We start from the raw sequence: 12,887 nt of genomic DNA, 5'->3' as shown, positions 1-12,887 counted from the left end.
AATGGGACATTGATAGGATGCAAAATTGGGCTGAGAAGTGGCAAATGGAGTTCAACCCAGATAAGTGTGAGGTGGTTCATTTTGTTAGGTCAAATATGATGGCAGAAAAGTAAGACTCTTGGCAGTGTGGAGGATCGGAGGGATCTTGGGGTCTGAGTCCATAGGACACTCAAAGCTGCTGCACAGGTTGATTCTGTGGTTAAGAAGGCATACGGTGTATTGGCCTTCATCAATCATGGGATTGAGTTTTAAGAGCCGAGAGGTAACGTTGCAGCTATATAGGACCCTGGTCAGATCCCACTTGGAGTACTGTGCTTAATTCTGCCCGAAGGGCATGGAAACCATTGAAAGGGTGCTGAGGAGATTTGGAAGGATGTTGCCTGGATTGTGGAGTATGCCTTATTGGAATAGGCTGAGTGAACTCGGCCTTTTCTCCTTCGAGCGACAGAGGATGAGAGGTGACCTGATAGAGGTGTACAAGATAACGAGAGGCATTGATCGTGTGGATAGTCAGAGGCTTTTCCCCAGGGCTGAAATGGCTAGCACGAGAGGGCATGGTTTTAGGGTGCTTGGAAGTAGGTACAGAGGAGATGTTGGGGTAAGTTTTTTTACGTAGAGAGTGGTGAGTGCATGGAATGGGCTGACGGCGGCGGTGGTGGAGTCAGAAATGATAGGGTCTTTTAAAAGACTTCTGGATGGCTATATGGAGCTTAGAAAAATAGAGGGCTATGGGTAAAGCCTAGGTAGTTCTAAGGTAAAGACATGTTCAGCACAGCTTTGTGGGCCGAAGGGCCTGTATTGTGCTGTAGGTTTTCTGTGTTTCTACAACCGTATAAAGTTAGACCATAAGGCATAGGAGCATGAATTCCACAGATTTGCCACCCTCTGGCTAAAAAAATTCCTCATAATTGTGCTAAAAACACCAAGTCTCAGGCCCTTCAGCTCATGATGTTGTGCTGACCTTTCAACCTATTCGATCTAACCCTTCCCTCCTACTTAGCCCTCCATTTTGCTTTCAACCATGTGCTTATCTAAGAGTTTCTTAAATGTCGTTAATGTACAAATTTTACCATCCTAGCAGCATGATGCACACCCACCACTCTCTGAAAAAAACCTACCTCTGATATCTCCCCCTATACTTTCTTCCAAACACCTTAAACTATGCCCCCTCATGTTAGCCATTTCCGCCCTGGAGCAAAAATCTCTGGCTGTCCATTTGATCTCTGCGTCTTTTCATTTCATACACCTTTTGGTAGTGATTAGTAAGTTTGCAGATGATACCAAAATTGGCAGGTGTAGCGGAGAGTGAGAGAGGATCTGGAACCACTGGGAATGGGGACCCGGAAATGGCAATGGAATTTAACTTGGACCAGGTACAGTAGCATAGCACTAGTTACCCAGGTTCAAATCCTGCAGCTGTCTGTAAGGAGTTTGTAAGTTCTCCCCATGACTGTGTGGTTCTTCAGTTTCTTCCCACATTCCAAAGATGTACGGGTTAGTAGGTTAATTGATCTTGAGTGTAATTGGGCATTACGGGCACGTTGGGCCATAAGGGCCTATTACTGCACTGTATCTCTAAGATGTTCTCTGGACGTAAGAAAATTGGAGGGTTATGGGCTGGGTTAGATTGATTGTGGAGTAGGTTTATGTGAGTCAGAACAACATAATAGGCTAATGGACTCATATAGTGCTGTACTATGTGCTAAATATGAAGAACTTTGTCAAAGTCAAAGGTTGGAAAGTTAAAACAGGACAAAGCATAGAACACTACAGCGCAGTATGGGCCTAACCTTTTCCTCCTACATAGCCTTCCATTTATCTTTCATCCTGTTTAAGAGTTTCATAGGTGTCCCTAACGTATCTGCCTCTGCCATACCCAGAGTGTTTACAGTGAATGGCAGGGCTGTGGGAGTATCGTTGAATGGAGACCCTGAGATACAAGTACTTAGTTCCCTGGAAGTGGCAACATGGGTAGACAGCATGGTGAAAAAGTGAACGACATGCTGACCTCCATTAACTGAGGCACTGAGTACAAGAGCTGGGATTCCTGAGCATACAAAATGCTAGAGGAACTCGGCAGGTCAGGCAGCATCAATGGAGAGGAATGAACAGTCGATATTTTGGGTCGTGACTCTTCCTTGGGACTGGAAAAGAAGGGGGTAGAAGCCAGAATAAGAAGGTATGAGGAGGGGAAGGAGTACAAGTTGAAATATTGTGGGTGAAGCCAGGAGAGGGGGGAATGAAGTAAGGCACACGGCTATAGCAGAGAGTCTGAGTAGTGAGATCATCCTGCAGTTCAACAAAATGTTGGTTAGGCCACAGTTCTGGGCACTACTCTTAAAGGTGTGATGTGGGAGGTTTATAGAAGTGTTGACTATCAGGGTGACCAATCTTGTTAAAGTATATTAATGACTTTGATTTGGGTGTGCAACACTACCTATAAACTTCAAATTCCCAGTAGATACTGATCTCTTTTAAACTACAGTTTTCATATTTTGGAGTGAGCTTTGAATTCTTCCTTTCTCAACAGATGTTGTCCACAGTTCTCAACATCATCATTTTTGAAGACTGCAGGAATCAGTGGTCCATGTCTCGTCCTCTGCTTGGATTAATTCTCCTGAACGAGAAGGTGAGGTCCACTGTCTGTGCGGTCTGAGCTCAGAGGCTCTGGAGGGGCATTGCTGACCGCAGGAACTGTGGATAGCATTAGTGCAGAGCCTTTCACGCCTTCAGGACAAATCTCCTGGTCAAATGCTGCAGTTGGTGTTCTGCAGCCAAACACAACACCCAGTCACTGTGTAGTAGCAAGACAAGATGGTCATGGAGCTCTAAAGCATAGAAATAGGCCATTTGGCCCATCATATCTATACTGACCATTCTGCCTCTCTATACTAATCCCAATTTACCCACAAAATTCTGTATCCCCTGTGCCTTGCTCATTCAAGACTTAACTCAGATGCATCTAAACACTGCTACTGACAGCTCATTCTAGATGCCAACTACTCTTTCTGTGAAAATGTACCCCTCACATCCCCTTAAACCTATACCCTCTAATGTTAGAAATACCTACCATAGGAAGCAGACAGTAACCTACCTCCAAACTCTGCCTCTCATAATGTTATATGCCACTATCATGTCACCTCAGCCTCATTCACTCCAAGGAATATAGAAATAACCTTTCCAAACAAAAAGGAGATTCTGCAGGTGCTGGAAATCCAGAGCAACACACAAAATTCTGGAGGAATTCAGCAGATCAGGCAGTATCTATAGAAGGTATAAACAGTCAACGTTTTGGGCCGAAATTCTCCTTGTACACTAGGCAATATCCTTGTGAATCTTAGAGTCATGGGACATTACAACATAGAAAGAGCCCTTAGATCCATCTAGTCTGTGCCGAATGGAGTCCCATCAATCAGCACCTGGACCATAGCCCTCCAGTCAATGTACCTATCCAAGTTTCTTTTAAATGTTGCAGTCAAACCCACATCCTCCACTTCTGCTGGCAGCTCATTCCACCCTCTGAGTGAAGAAGTTCCCCCTCATGTTCCCCTTAAACACTTCACCTTTCACCCTTAACCCACAACCTCTAGATATAGTCTCACCCAATTTCAGTGGTAAGAGCCTGCTCTAACTGAACTGCATGCTGGAGCCATTTATTTACAGCAGTGTTGTTGGAGCTGACATTAAATGCCTCCTTGACTTGAGAAGTCGGTCACAAATCATTTAGGTTATTCTCTACACGGGACAGAGTGACCCCAGGCAGACTCGGTGAGTGTGTGTCACCTGTGCTTGGGCTCACTTTGCTCTATAGTAGCAGCTCATGCTTGGCCAGTGAAATCCTTTAAAGCACTGGTTCTACCTTCCTGATAAGATGTGTGCCCAGTCCTAGATGCGCTTCACAAATCTTTGGCGAGCTGGAATTTAAGGCTGAGCTAGCTGTCAATGTTGGACACTTGGACAAACTGAAACAGTATTAAAAAATCAAGCGTTAACTTACATACAAATAACACAGTACAGACCCTTCGGCTAATGTATCTGTCTCTATCACCACTGCTGGCTGGTCAAACCACGTACAGTGGCATGCAAAAGTTTGGGCACCTCTGGTTAAAATTTCTGTTACTGTGAATAGCTAAGTGAGCAAAAGATGAACTGATTTCCAAAAGGCATAAAGTTAAAGTTGACACATTTCTTTAATATTTTAAGCAAGAAAACTTTTTTATTTCCATGTTTACTGTTTCAAAATAACAAAAAAGGAAAAGGGCCCAAAGCAAAAGTTTGGGCACCCTGCATGGCAGTACTTAGTAACACCCCCTTTGGCAAGTATCACAGCATGTAAACACTTCTTGTAGCCAGCTAAGAGTCTTTCAATTCTTGATTGAGGGATTTTCGCCCATTCTTCCTTGCAAAAGGCTTCTAGTTCTGTGAGATTCTTGGGCTGTCTTGCGTGCACTGCTCTTTTGAGGTCTATCCACAGATTCTTGATGATGTTTAGGTCGGGGGACTGTGAGGGCCACGGCAAAATCTTCAGCTTGTGCCTCTTGAGGTAGTCCATTGTGGATTTTGAGGTGTGTTTAGATTCATTATCCTGTTGTAGAAGCCATCCTCTTTTCATCTTCAGCTTTTTTACAGACGGTGTGATATTTGCTTCCAGAATTTCCTGGTATTTAATTGAATTCATTCTTCCCTCTACCAGTGAAATGTTTCCCGTGCTACTGGCTGTAACACAAGCCCAAAGCATGATTGATCCATCCCTGTGCTTAACAGTTGGAGAGATGTTCTTTTCATGAAATTCTGCACCCTTCTTTCTCCAAACATAGCTTTGCTCATTGTGGCCAAAAAGTTCTATCTTAACTTCATCCGTTAAAATCTAAACAAGCCTGATGCATTTTGGAAACAAGTCCTGTGGACCGATGAAGTTAAAATAGAACTGTTTGGCTGCAATGAGCAAAGCTATGTTTGGAGAAAAAGGGTACAGAATTTCATGAAAAGAACCTCTCTCCAACTGTTAAGCACGGGGGTGGATCAATCATGCTTTGGGCTTGTGTTGCAGCCAGTGGCACGGGGAACATTTCACTGGTAGAGAGAAGAATGAATTCAATTAAATACCAGGAAATTCTGGAAGCAAATATCACACTGTCTGTAAAAAAGCCAAAGGTGAAAAGAGGATGGCTTCTACAACAGGATAATGAACCTAAACACACCTCAAAATCCACAATGGACTACCTCAAGAGGCACAAGCTGAAGGTTTTGCCATGGCCCTCACAGTCCCCTGACCTAAACATCATTGAGAATCTGTGGATAGACCTCAAAAGAGCAGTGCATGCAAGACGGCTCAAGAATCTCACAGAACTAGAAGCCTTTTGCAAGGAAGAATGGGCGAAAATCCCCCAAACAAGAATTGAAAAACTCTTAGCTGGCTACAAAAAGCATTTATAAGCTGTGATACTTGCCAAAGGGGGTGTTACTAAGTACTGCCATGCAGGGTGCCCAAACTTTTGCTTCGGGCCCTTTTCCTTTTTTGTTATCTTGAAACTGTAAAGATGGAAATAAAGAACTATTTCTTGCTTAAAATATTAAAGAATGTGTCATCTTTAACTTTATGCCTTTTGGAAATCAGTTCATCTTTTACTTGCTTAGCTATTCACAGTAACAGAAATTTTGACCAGAGGTGCCCGAACTTTTGCATGCCACTGTACCTATCTAAAAAAAACTCACTTCTGTTAAACCCCACCCCCCCACATACATTCCTCCAAACACTTCCAAATTATGCCTCATTGTATTAGCTACAATTGAGGTAAGCATTAGAAAACACTAAATGGTGACTCAAGTTAATGAACAAAAAATTTTACTGAAATTCACCCGTCCTTCAGCAGTGTTCTGTTGAAAAAGAGTCCCTGTTGGGGCAGATCTGATCCAAGGCAGAATCAGACAGGGTGATCTTAGAGTAACTGCTGGACATTCTAGTTGAACTCTGTAAGGGGTCTGCTGCCACAACACAACAGAAAGGATTCTGAGATGAATGCAGTCAGCCCTCACTGGTGACTGATTCCCATCGTGACCTTCCTGCTGCCTTCTACAGCTGCAGGATCAAGCCTATAGCTGCTTGTCAATGTACACTGTGTTCATCTCTCTCTGTTTTTGCCTACCCTGCAGTACTTTGCAGACTTGAGGAACAGCATAGTAAACAGCCAGCCCCCAGAGAAGCAGCAGGCCATGCACCTTTGCTTTGAAAACCTGATGGAGGGTATTGAACGCAACTTATTGACTAAGAACAGGGACAGGTAAGTGCTTTCCTGGTCCGCTTTGGTGTTAGGGAAGGAGGGGTGGTTGCTGAGAATGGGTTGCCAGTTGTAAATGATAACACATGCAAGAACAGGAGCAGCCTTCAGTAATTTAATTTCTGGCAGGTGCAGGGGACAGGGGCGGGGTTGATACTTGGGAGTTCTAGTTACTTGCAGGTTGAGTTGGTAGTGAAGAAAGCAGATCAATGTTGGCATTCATTTCAAGAAGACTGAAATATAGAGACATCACTACAGCACTATAGAAACAGGCCTTTTAGCCCATCTAGTCTGTTCCAAACTGTTACTCTGCTTGGTCCTATCCACCTGCACTGCAGCTGGACCGTAGCCCTCCATACCTCACCCCTCTCCCCCCCCCCCCCCCCATTCATGTACTTATCTTAGGAAAATCAGATTGGTGCTGAGTTTGGCTCCCATGAGAAAATTCAAACTTCAGTGAATTTGTGGAATGCTCTGCCAGACTGCAATGGAGGCCATGTATGTGGGTATTTTTTAAGTGGAAGTTGATAGTTTCCTGATCAGTCAGGGCATCAAAAGATAAGGAGAGAGGGCAGGTGTTGGGGTTGAATGGGATCTGGGATCAGCTGTGATGGAACAGCAGAGCTGACTCGATGGGCTGAATGGCCTAATTCTGCTCTTGTATCTTATGGTCCCAGCAACCCCTATTTAACGCTAACTTAATCACAGGACAATGACCAAACTAACTTACCCGGTTTGTCTTTGCTGGTAGAATTGAACTCCCAATGCCCTAAGCTGTAATAGCGTTATATGCTACAATCGCGCCCAAAATTATTGATATCTTTTTCTGTAGGTAGGTGACCAGAGTTGCACACAATACCGCAAATTAGGCTTCACCAGTATCTTGTACAAGTTCAATATAACATTACAACTTCCGTATGAAGGTTAATAAACCAAAAACACTCTTTATGGCCCTATCTACCTGTGATGTCACTTTCAAGGAATTTTGGGTCTATATTCCCCAACAACTGGTAACATTGGGGCTGGCAGGGAAGAAGTTAATACCCTTTCCTGGAGTAAAGGGAATTACAGAGGCATGAGAAAGATTACTATCTGAATGGAGTCAAGTTAGGAAAAGGGGAAGTACAACGAGATCTAGGTGTCCTTGTTCATCAGTCAGTGAAAGTAAGCATGCAGGTACAGCAGGCAGTGAAGAAAGCTAATGGCATGTTAGCCTAAGTAACAAGGGGAGTTGAGTATAGGAGCAAAGAGGTCCTTCTGCAGTTGTACGGGGCCCTGGTGAGACCACACCTGGAGTATTGTGTGCAGTTTTGGTCTCCAAATTTGAGGAAGGGCATTCTTGTTACTGAGGGACTGCAGCATAGGTTCAACGAGGTTAATTCCCGGGAAGGCGGGACTGTCGCATGTTGAAAGATTGGAGCGACTGGGCTTGTATACACTGGAATTTAGAAGGATGAAAGGGGATCTGATTGAAACATATAAGATTATTAAGGGATTGGACAGACTAGAGGCAGGAAACATGTTCCTGATGTTGGGGGAGTCCAGAACCAGAGGCCACAGTTTAAAAATAAGGGGTAGGCCATTTAGAAAAGAGATGAGGAAAAACTTTTTCACCCAGAGAGTTGTCGATCTGTGGAATGCTCTGCCTTAGAAGGCAGTGGAGGCCAATTCTCTGGATGCTTTCAGGAAAGGGTTAGATAGAGCTGTTAAAGATAGTGGAGTCAAGGGGTATGGGGAGAAGGCAGGAACGGGATACTGATTGTGGATAACCAGCCATGATCACAGTGAATGGTGGTGCTGGTTCAAAGGGCCGAATGGCCCACTCTTGCACCTATTGTCTATTGAGTTGGCCAGAATTCATTGGAAAAGAACACTGGCAAGGATGATGACAGAGCAGCAGTGGCTGGAATTTCTGGAAGAAATTCGGAAGGCGCAGTATATATATACATCTCAAAGAGGAAGAAATATTCTAAAGGAGAGATGACACAACCGTTGGAAATCAAGAGAAGTCCACGCCAATATAAAAGCCTAAGAGAGGGCATATAATAGAGCAAAAATTAGTGGGAAGTTAGAGGATTGGGAAGCTTTTAAAAACCCAACAGAAGGCAACTAAAAAAGTCATTAGAAAGGTAAAGATGGAATACAAAAGTATGCTAGCCAATAATATTAAAGGGGATACCAGAAGTTTCTTTAAATAGAAAGTATATAAAGGCGAGAGTTGATATTGGACTGCTGGAAAACTATGCTGGAGAGGTAGTAATGGAGGACAACGAAATGTCGGACAAACTTAATAAGTATTTTGCATCAGTTTTCACAGTGAAAGACGCTAGGAAATTCCAGGTGTCAGTGGTCGTAAAGTGTGTGAAGTTACCATAACTAGAGAGAAGGTTCTTGGGAAACTGAAATGTCTGAAGGTAGTTAAGTCACCTGGACCAGATGGTGTACACCCCAGAGTTCTGAAAGAGGTGGCTGAAGAGATTGTGGAGACATTAGCAATGGTCCTTCAAAAATCACTAGATTCTGGAATGGTTCCAGAAGACTCGAAAATTGCAAATGTCACTCCACTCTTCAAGAAGGGAGAGATGCAGAAGAAAGGAAACTATAGGCCAGTTAGTCTGATCTCAATAGTTGGGAAGATATTGGAGTCGATTATTAAAGATGAGGTCTCAGGGTACTTGGAGGCACATGATAAATTGGGCTGTAGTCAACATGGTTTCCTCAATGGAAGATCTTATCTGATGAAATCTGTTGGAATTCTTTGAAAAAGTAACACACAGGATAGACAAAGGAGAATCAGTTGATGTTTTCTACTGGGATTTTCAGAAGGCCTTTGACAAGGTACTACACATGCTGCTGCTTCTCAAGCTACAAAGTCCATGGTATTACAGGAAAGATTCTAGCATGGATAAAGCAGTGGCTGATTGGCAGGAGACAAAGAGTGGGAATAAAGGGAGCCTTTTCTGGCTGGCAGCTGTTGACTAGTGATTTTCCACAGGATTCTGCGTTGGGACTGATTCTTTTTGCATCATATGTCGATGATGTAGATGATAGAATTGATGGTTTTGTTGCCAAGTTTGCAGACAATATGAAGATAGGTGGAGGGGTAGGTAGTTTTGAGGAGGTAGAGAGTTGGACAGATTAGAAAGGGGAAAGAAATGTCAATGAAATACAGTGTTGGGAAGTATATGGTCATGAGCTTTGGTAGAAGAATGAAAGGGTTGACTATTTTCTAAATGGAGAGAAATTACAAAAACCTGGGGTGCAAAGAGATTTGGGTGTCCTTGTATTACAATGGCACGTATTTCTGGGAATAACACAGAAGGTGCAGTTGATTCCAAAAAGGAAGAAAGATTCTAAGGGGAGTAAGGGGTGACCGTGGCTGACAAGGGAAGTCAAGGACAGTATAAAAATAAAAGAGAAGAAGTATAACATAACAAAAAATGAGCGGGAAGCCAGAGGATTGGGAAACTTTTAAAGAGCAACAGAGGATAACTAAAAAGGCAATACGGGGAGAAAAGATGAGATACGAAGGCAAGCTAGCCAAGAATATAAAGGAGGATAGTAAAAGCTTCTTTAGGTACGTGAAGAGGAAAAAATTAGTTAAGACCAAAGTTGGGCCCTTGAAGACAGAAACGGGTGAATTTATTATGGGGAACAAGGAAATGGCAGACGAGCTGAACAGGTACTTTGGATCTGTCTTCACTAGGGAAGACACAAACAATCTCCCAGATGTAACAGTGGCCCGAGGACCTGGGGTAACGGAGGAACTGAAGGAGATTCACATTAGGCAAAAAATGGTGTTGGATAGACTGATGGGACTGAAGGCTGATAAATCCCCAGGGTCTGATGGTCTGCACCCCAGGGTATTTAAGGAGGTGGCTCTAGAAATCGTGTACGCATTGGCAATTATTTTCCAATGTTCTATAGATTCAGGATCAGTTCCTGAGGACTGGAGGGTAGCTAATATTATCCCACTTTTTAAGAAAGGAGGGAGAGAGAAAACAGGGAATTATAAACCAGTTAGCCTGACATCAGTGGTGGGGAAGATGATGGAGTCCATTATAAAGGATGAAATAGTGGCACATTTGGATAGCAGTAACAGGATCGGTCTGAGTCAGCATGGATTTACGAAGGGGAAATCATGCTTGACTAATCTTCTGGAATTTTTTGAGGATGTAACTACAAACCCCATTACCAACTTAATTGTATTTTGTAAATATACACAAATTTAGAATTTGATGGCTGCAACACACTCAACAAAAGTTGGGACAGAGTTAAAATAAGATTGAAAGGTGCACAGAAAAGTCATGCTACTGTGACAATTATAGCCACCTGGGCTCGGGAGTACTTCGGAAAACCATTGTCACTCAACACAGTCCGTCGCTGCATCCAGAAATGCAACTTGAAACTGTATTACGCAAGGAGGAAGCCATACATCAACTCTATGCAGAAACGCCGGCAAGTTCTCTGGGCCCGAGCTCATCTCAGATGGACCGAAAGACTGTGGAACTGTGTGCTGTGGTCAGATGAGTCCACATTTCAGCTAGTTTTTGGAAAAACGGGCGTCGAGTTCTCCGTGCCAAAGATGAAAATGACCATCCAGATTGTTATCAGCGAAAGGCGCAAAAGCCAGCATCTGTGATAGTATGGGGGTGCATCAGTGCCCACGGCATGGGTGAGTTGCATGTATGTGAAGGTACCATTGGCTCTGAGGCGTATATTAGGATTTTAGAGAGACATATGTTGCCATCAAGGCGACGATTCTTCCCGGGACGTCCATGCTTATTTCAGCAGGACAATGCCAGACCACATTCTGCACGGGCTACAACAGCGTGTCTTTGTAGACACAGAGTGCGTGTGCTTGACTGGCCTGCTGCCAGTCCAGATCTATCTCCTATTGAAAATGTATGGCGCATCATGAAGAGGAGAATCAGACAACGGAGACCACGGACTGTTGAGCAGCTGAAGTCTTATGTCAAGCAAGAATGGACAAAATTTCCAATTGCAAATCTACTACAATTAGTATTCTCAGTTCCAAAATGATTAAAAAGTGTTATTAAAAGGAAAGGTGATGTAACACAATGGTAAACATGCCTCTGTCCCAACTTTTGTTGAGTGTGTTACAGCCATCAAATTCTAAATTTGTGTATGTTTGCAAAATACAATTAGGTAGGTCAGTAAAACTATTGAAAATCTTTTCTTTGTACTTTTGTCAGTTAAATAAAGGTTCACGTGAATTAACATATCACAGATTTTTGTTTTTATTGCATTTTGGAAAATATCCCAACTTTTCTGGAAATGGAGTTTGTATGAAAATGGACGAGGGAGAGCCAGTGGATGTAGTGTACCTGGACTTTCAGAAAGCCTTTGATAAGGTCCCACATAGGAGATTAGTGGGCAAAATTAGAGCACATGGTATTGGAGGCAGAGTACTGACATGGACTGAAAATTGGTTGGCAGACAGGAAACAAAGTGTAGGGATTAACGGGTCCCTTTCAGAATGGCAGGCGGTGACTAGTGGGGTACCGCAAGGCTCGGTGCTGGGACCGCAGCTATTTACAATATACATTAGTGATTTAGATGAAGGGATTAAAAGTAATATTAGCAAATTTGCAGATGACACAAATCTGGGTGGCAGTGTGAAATGTGCGGAGGATGTTGAGATCATGCAGGATGACTTGGACAGGTTGGATGAGTGGGCAGATAAATGAGAGGTTATCCACTTTGGTGGCAATAACAGGAAGGCAGATTACTATCTGAATGGTGTCAAGTTAGGAAAAGGGGAAGTACAATGAGAACTAGGTGTCCTTGTTCATCAGTCACTAAAAGTAAGCATGCAGGTACAGCAGGCAGTGAAGAAAGCTAATGGCATGCTGGCCTTCATAACAAGGGGAATTGAGTATAAGAGCAAAGAGGTCCTTCTGCAGTTGTACAGGGCCCTGGTGAGACCACACCTGGAGTATTGTGTACAGTTTTGGTCTCCAAATTTGAGTAAGGACATTCTTGCTATTGAGGGAGTGCAGCGTAGGTTTGTGAGGTTAATTCCCAAGATGGCGATACTGTCATATGTTGAAAGATTGGAGCGACTGGGCTTGTATACATTGGAATTTAGAAGGATAAGAGGGGATCTGATTGAAACATGTAAGATTATTAAGGGATTGGACACGCTAGAGGAGGAAACATGTTTCCGATGTTGGGGGAGTCCAGAACCAGAGGCCACAATTTGAAAATAAGGGGTAGGCCATTTAGAACGGAGTTGAAGAAAAACCTTTTCACCCAGAGAGTTGTGGATCTGTGGAATGCTCTGCCTCAGAAGGCATTGGAGGCTAATTCTCTGGATGCTTTCAAGAAAGAGTTAGATACAGCTCTTAATGATCGCGGTGTCAAGGGATATGGGGAAAAGGCAGGAATGGGATACTGTTTGTGGATGATTAGCCATGATCACAGTGAATGGCGGTGCTGGCTCGAAGGGCCGAATGACCTACTCCTGCACCTATTGTCTATCGTAGAGGATTCCCTAAATGTTAATTTGCAGGTCGAGTCTGTGGTGAGGAAGGGAAATGCAATGATAGCATTCATTTCAAGAGGATTAGAATATCAGAGCAAGGA

At 43.4% G+C, this 12,887-nt stretch overlaps 1 protein-coding gene across 1 annotated transcript in view; it reads left to right on the top strand.

The window, feature by feature from the left end:
* The window catches only part of xpo7 (exportin 7), a 169,539-nt gene that overhangs the window by 155,342 nt on the left and 1,310 nt on the right, over positions 1-12,887 (top strand). Inside the window, exons 26-27 of the mRNA XM_072266817.1 lie at positions 2,531-2,629; positions 6,154-6,281. Of these exons, the coding sequence (XP_072122918.1) occupies positions 2,531-2,629; positions 6,154-6,281 (227 nt within the window). The remainder of the gene's footprint in view (positions 1-2,530; positions 2,630-6,153; positions 6,282-12,887) is intronic.

The sequence above is a fragment of the Mobula birostris genome, chromosome 8 (assembly GCF_030028105.1).
Source record: "Mobula birostris isolate sMobBir1 chromosome 8, sMobBir1.hap1, whole genome shotgun sequence".
In the NCBI taxonomy this organism is placed as follows: domain Eukaryota; kingdom Metazoa; phylum Chordata; class Chondrichthyes; order Myliobatiformes; family Myliobatidae; genus Mobula; species Mobula birostris.
This window is presented reverse-complemented; position numbering and strand designations above follow the sequence as displayed.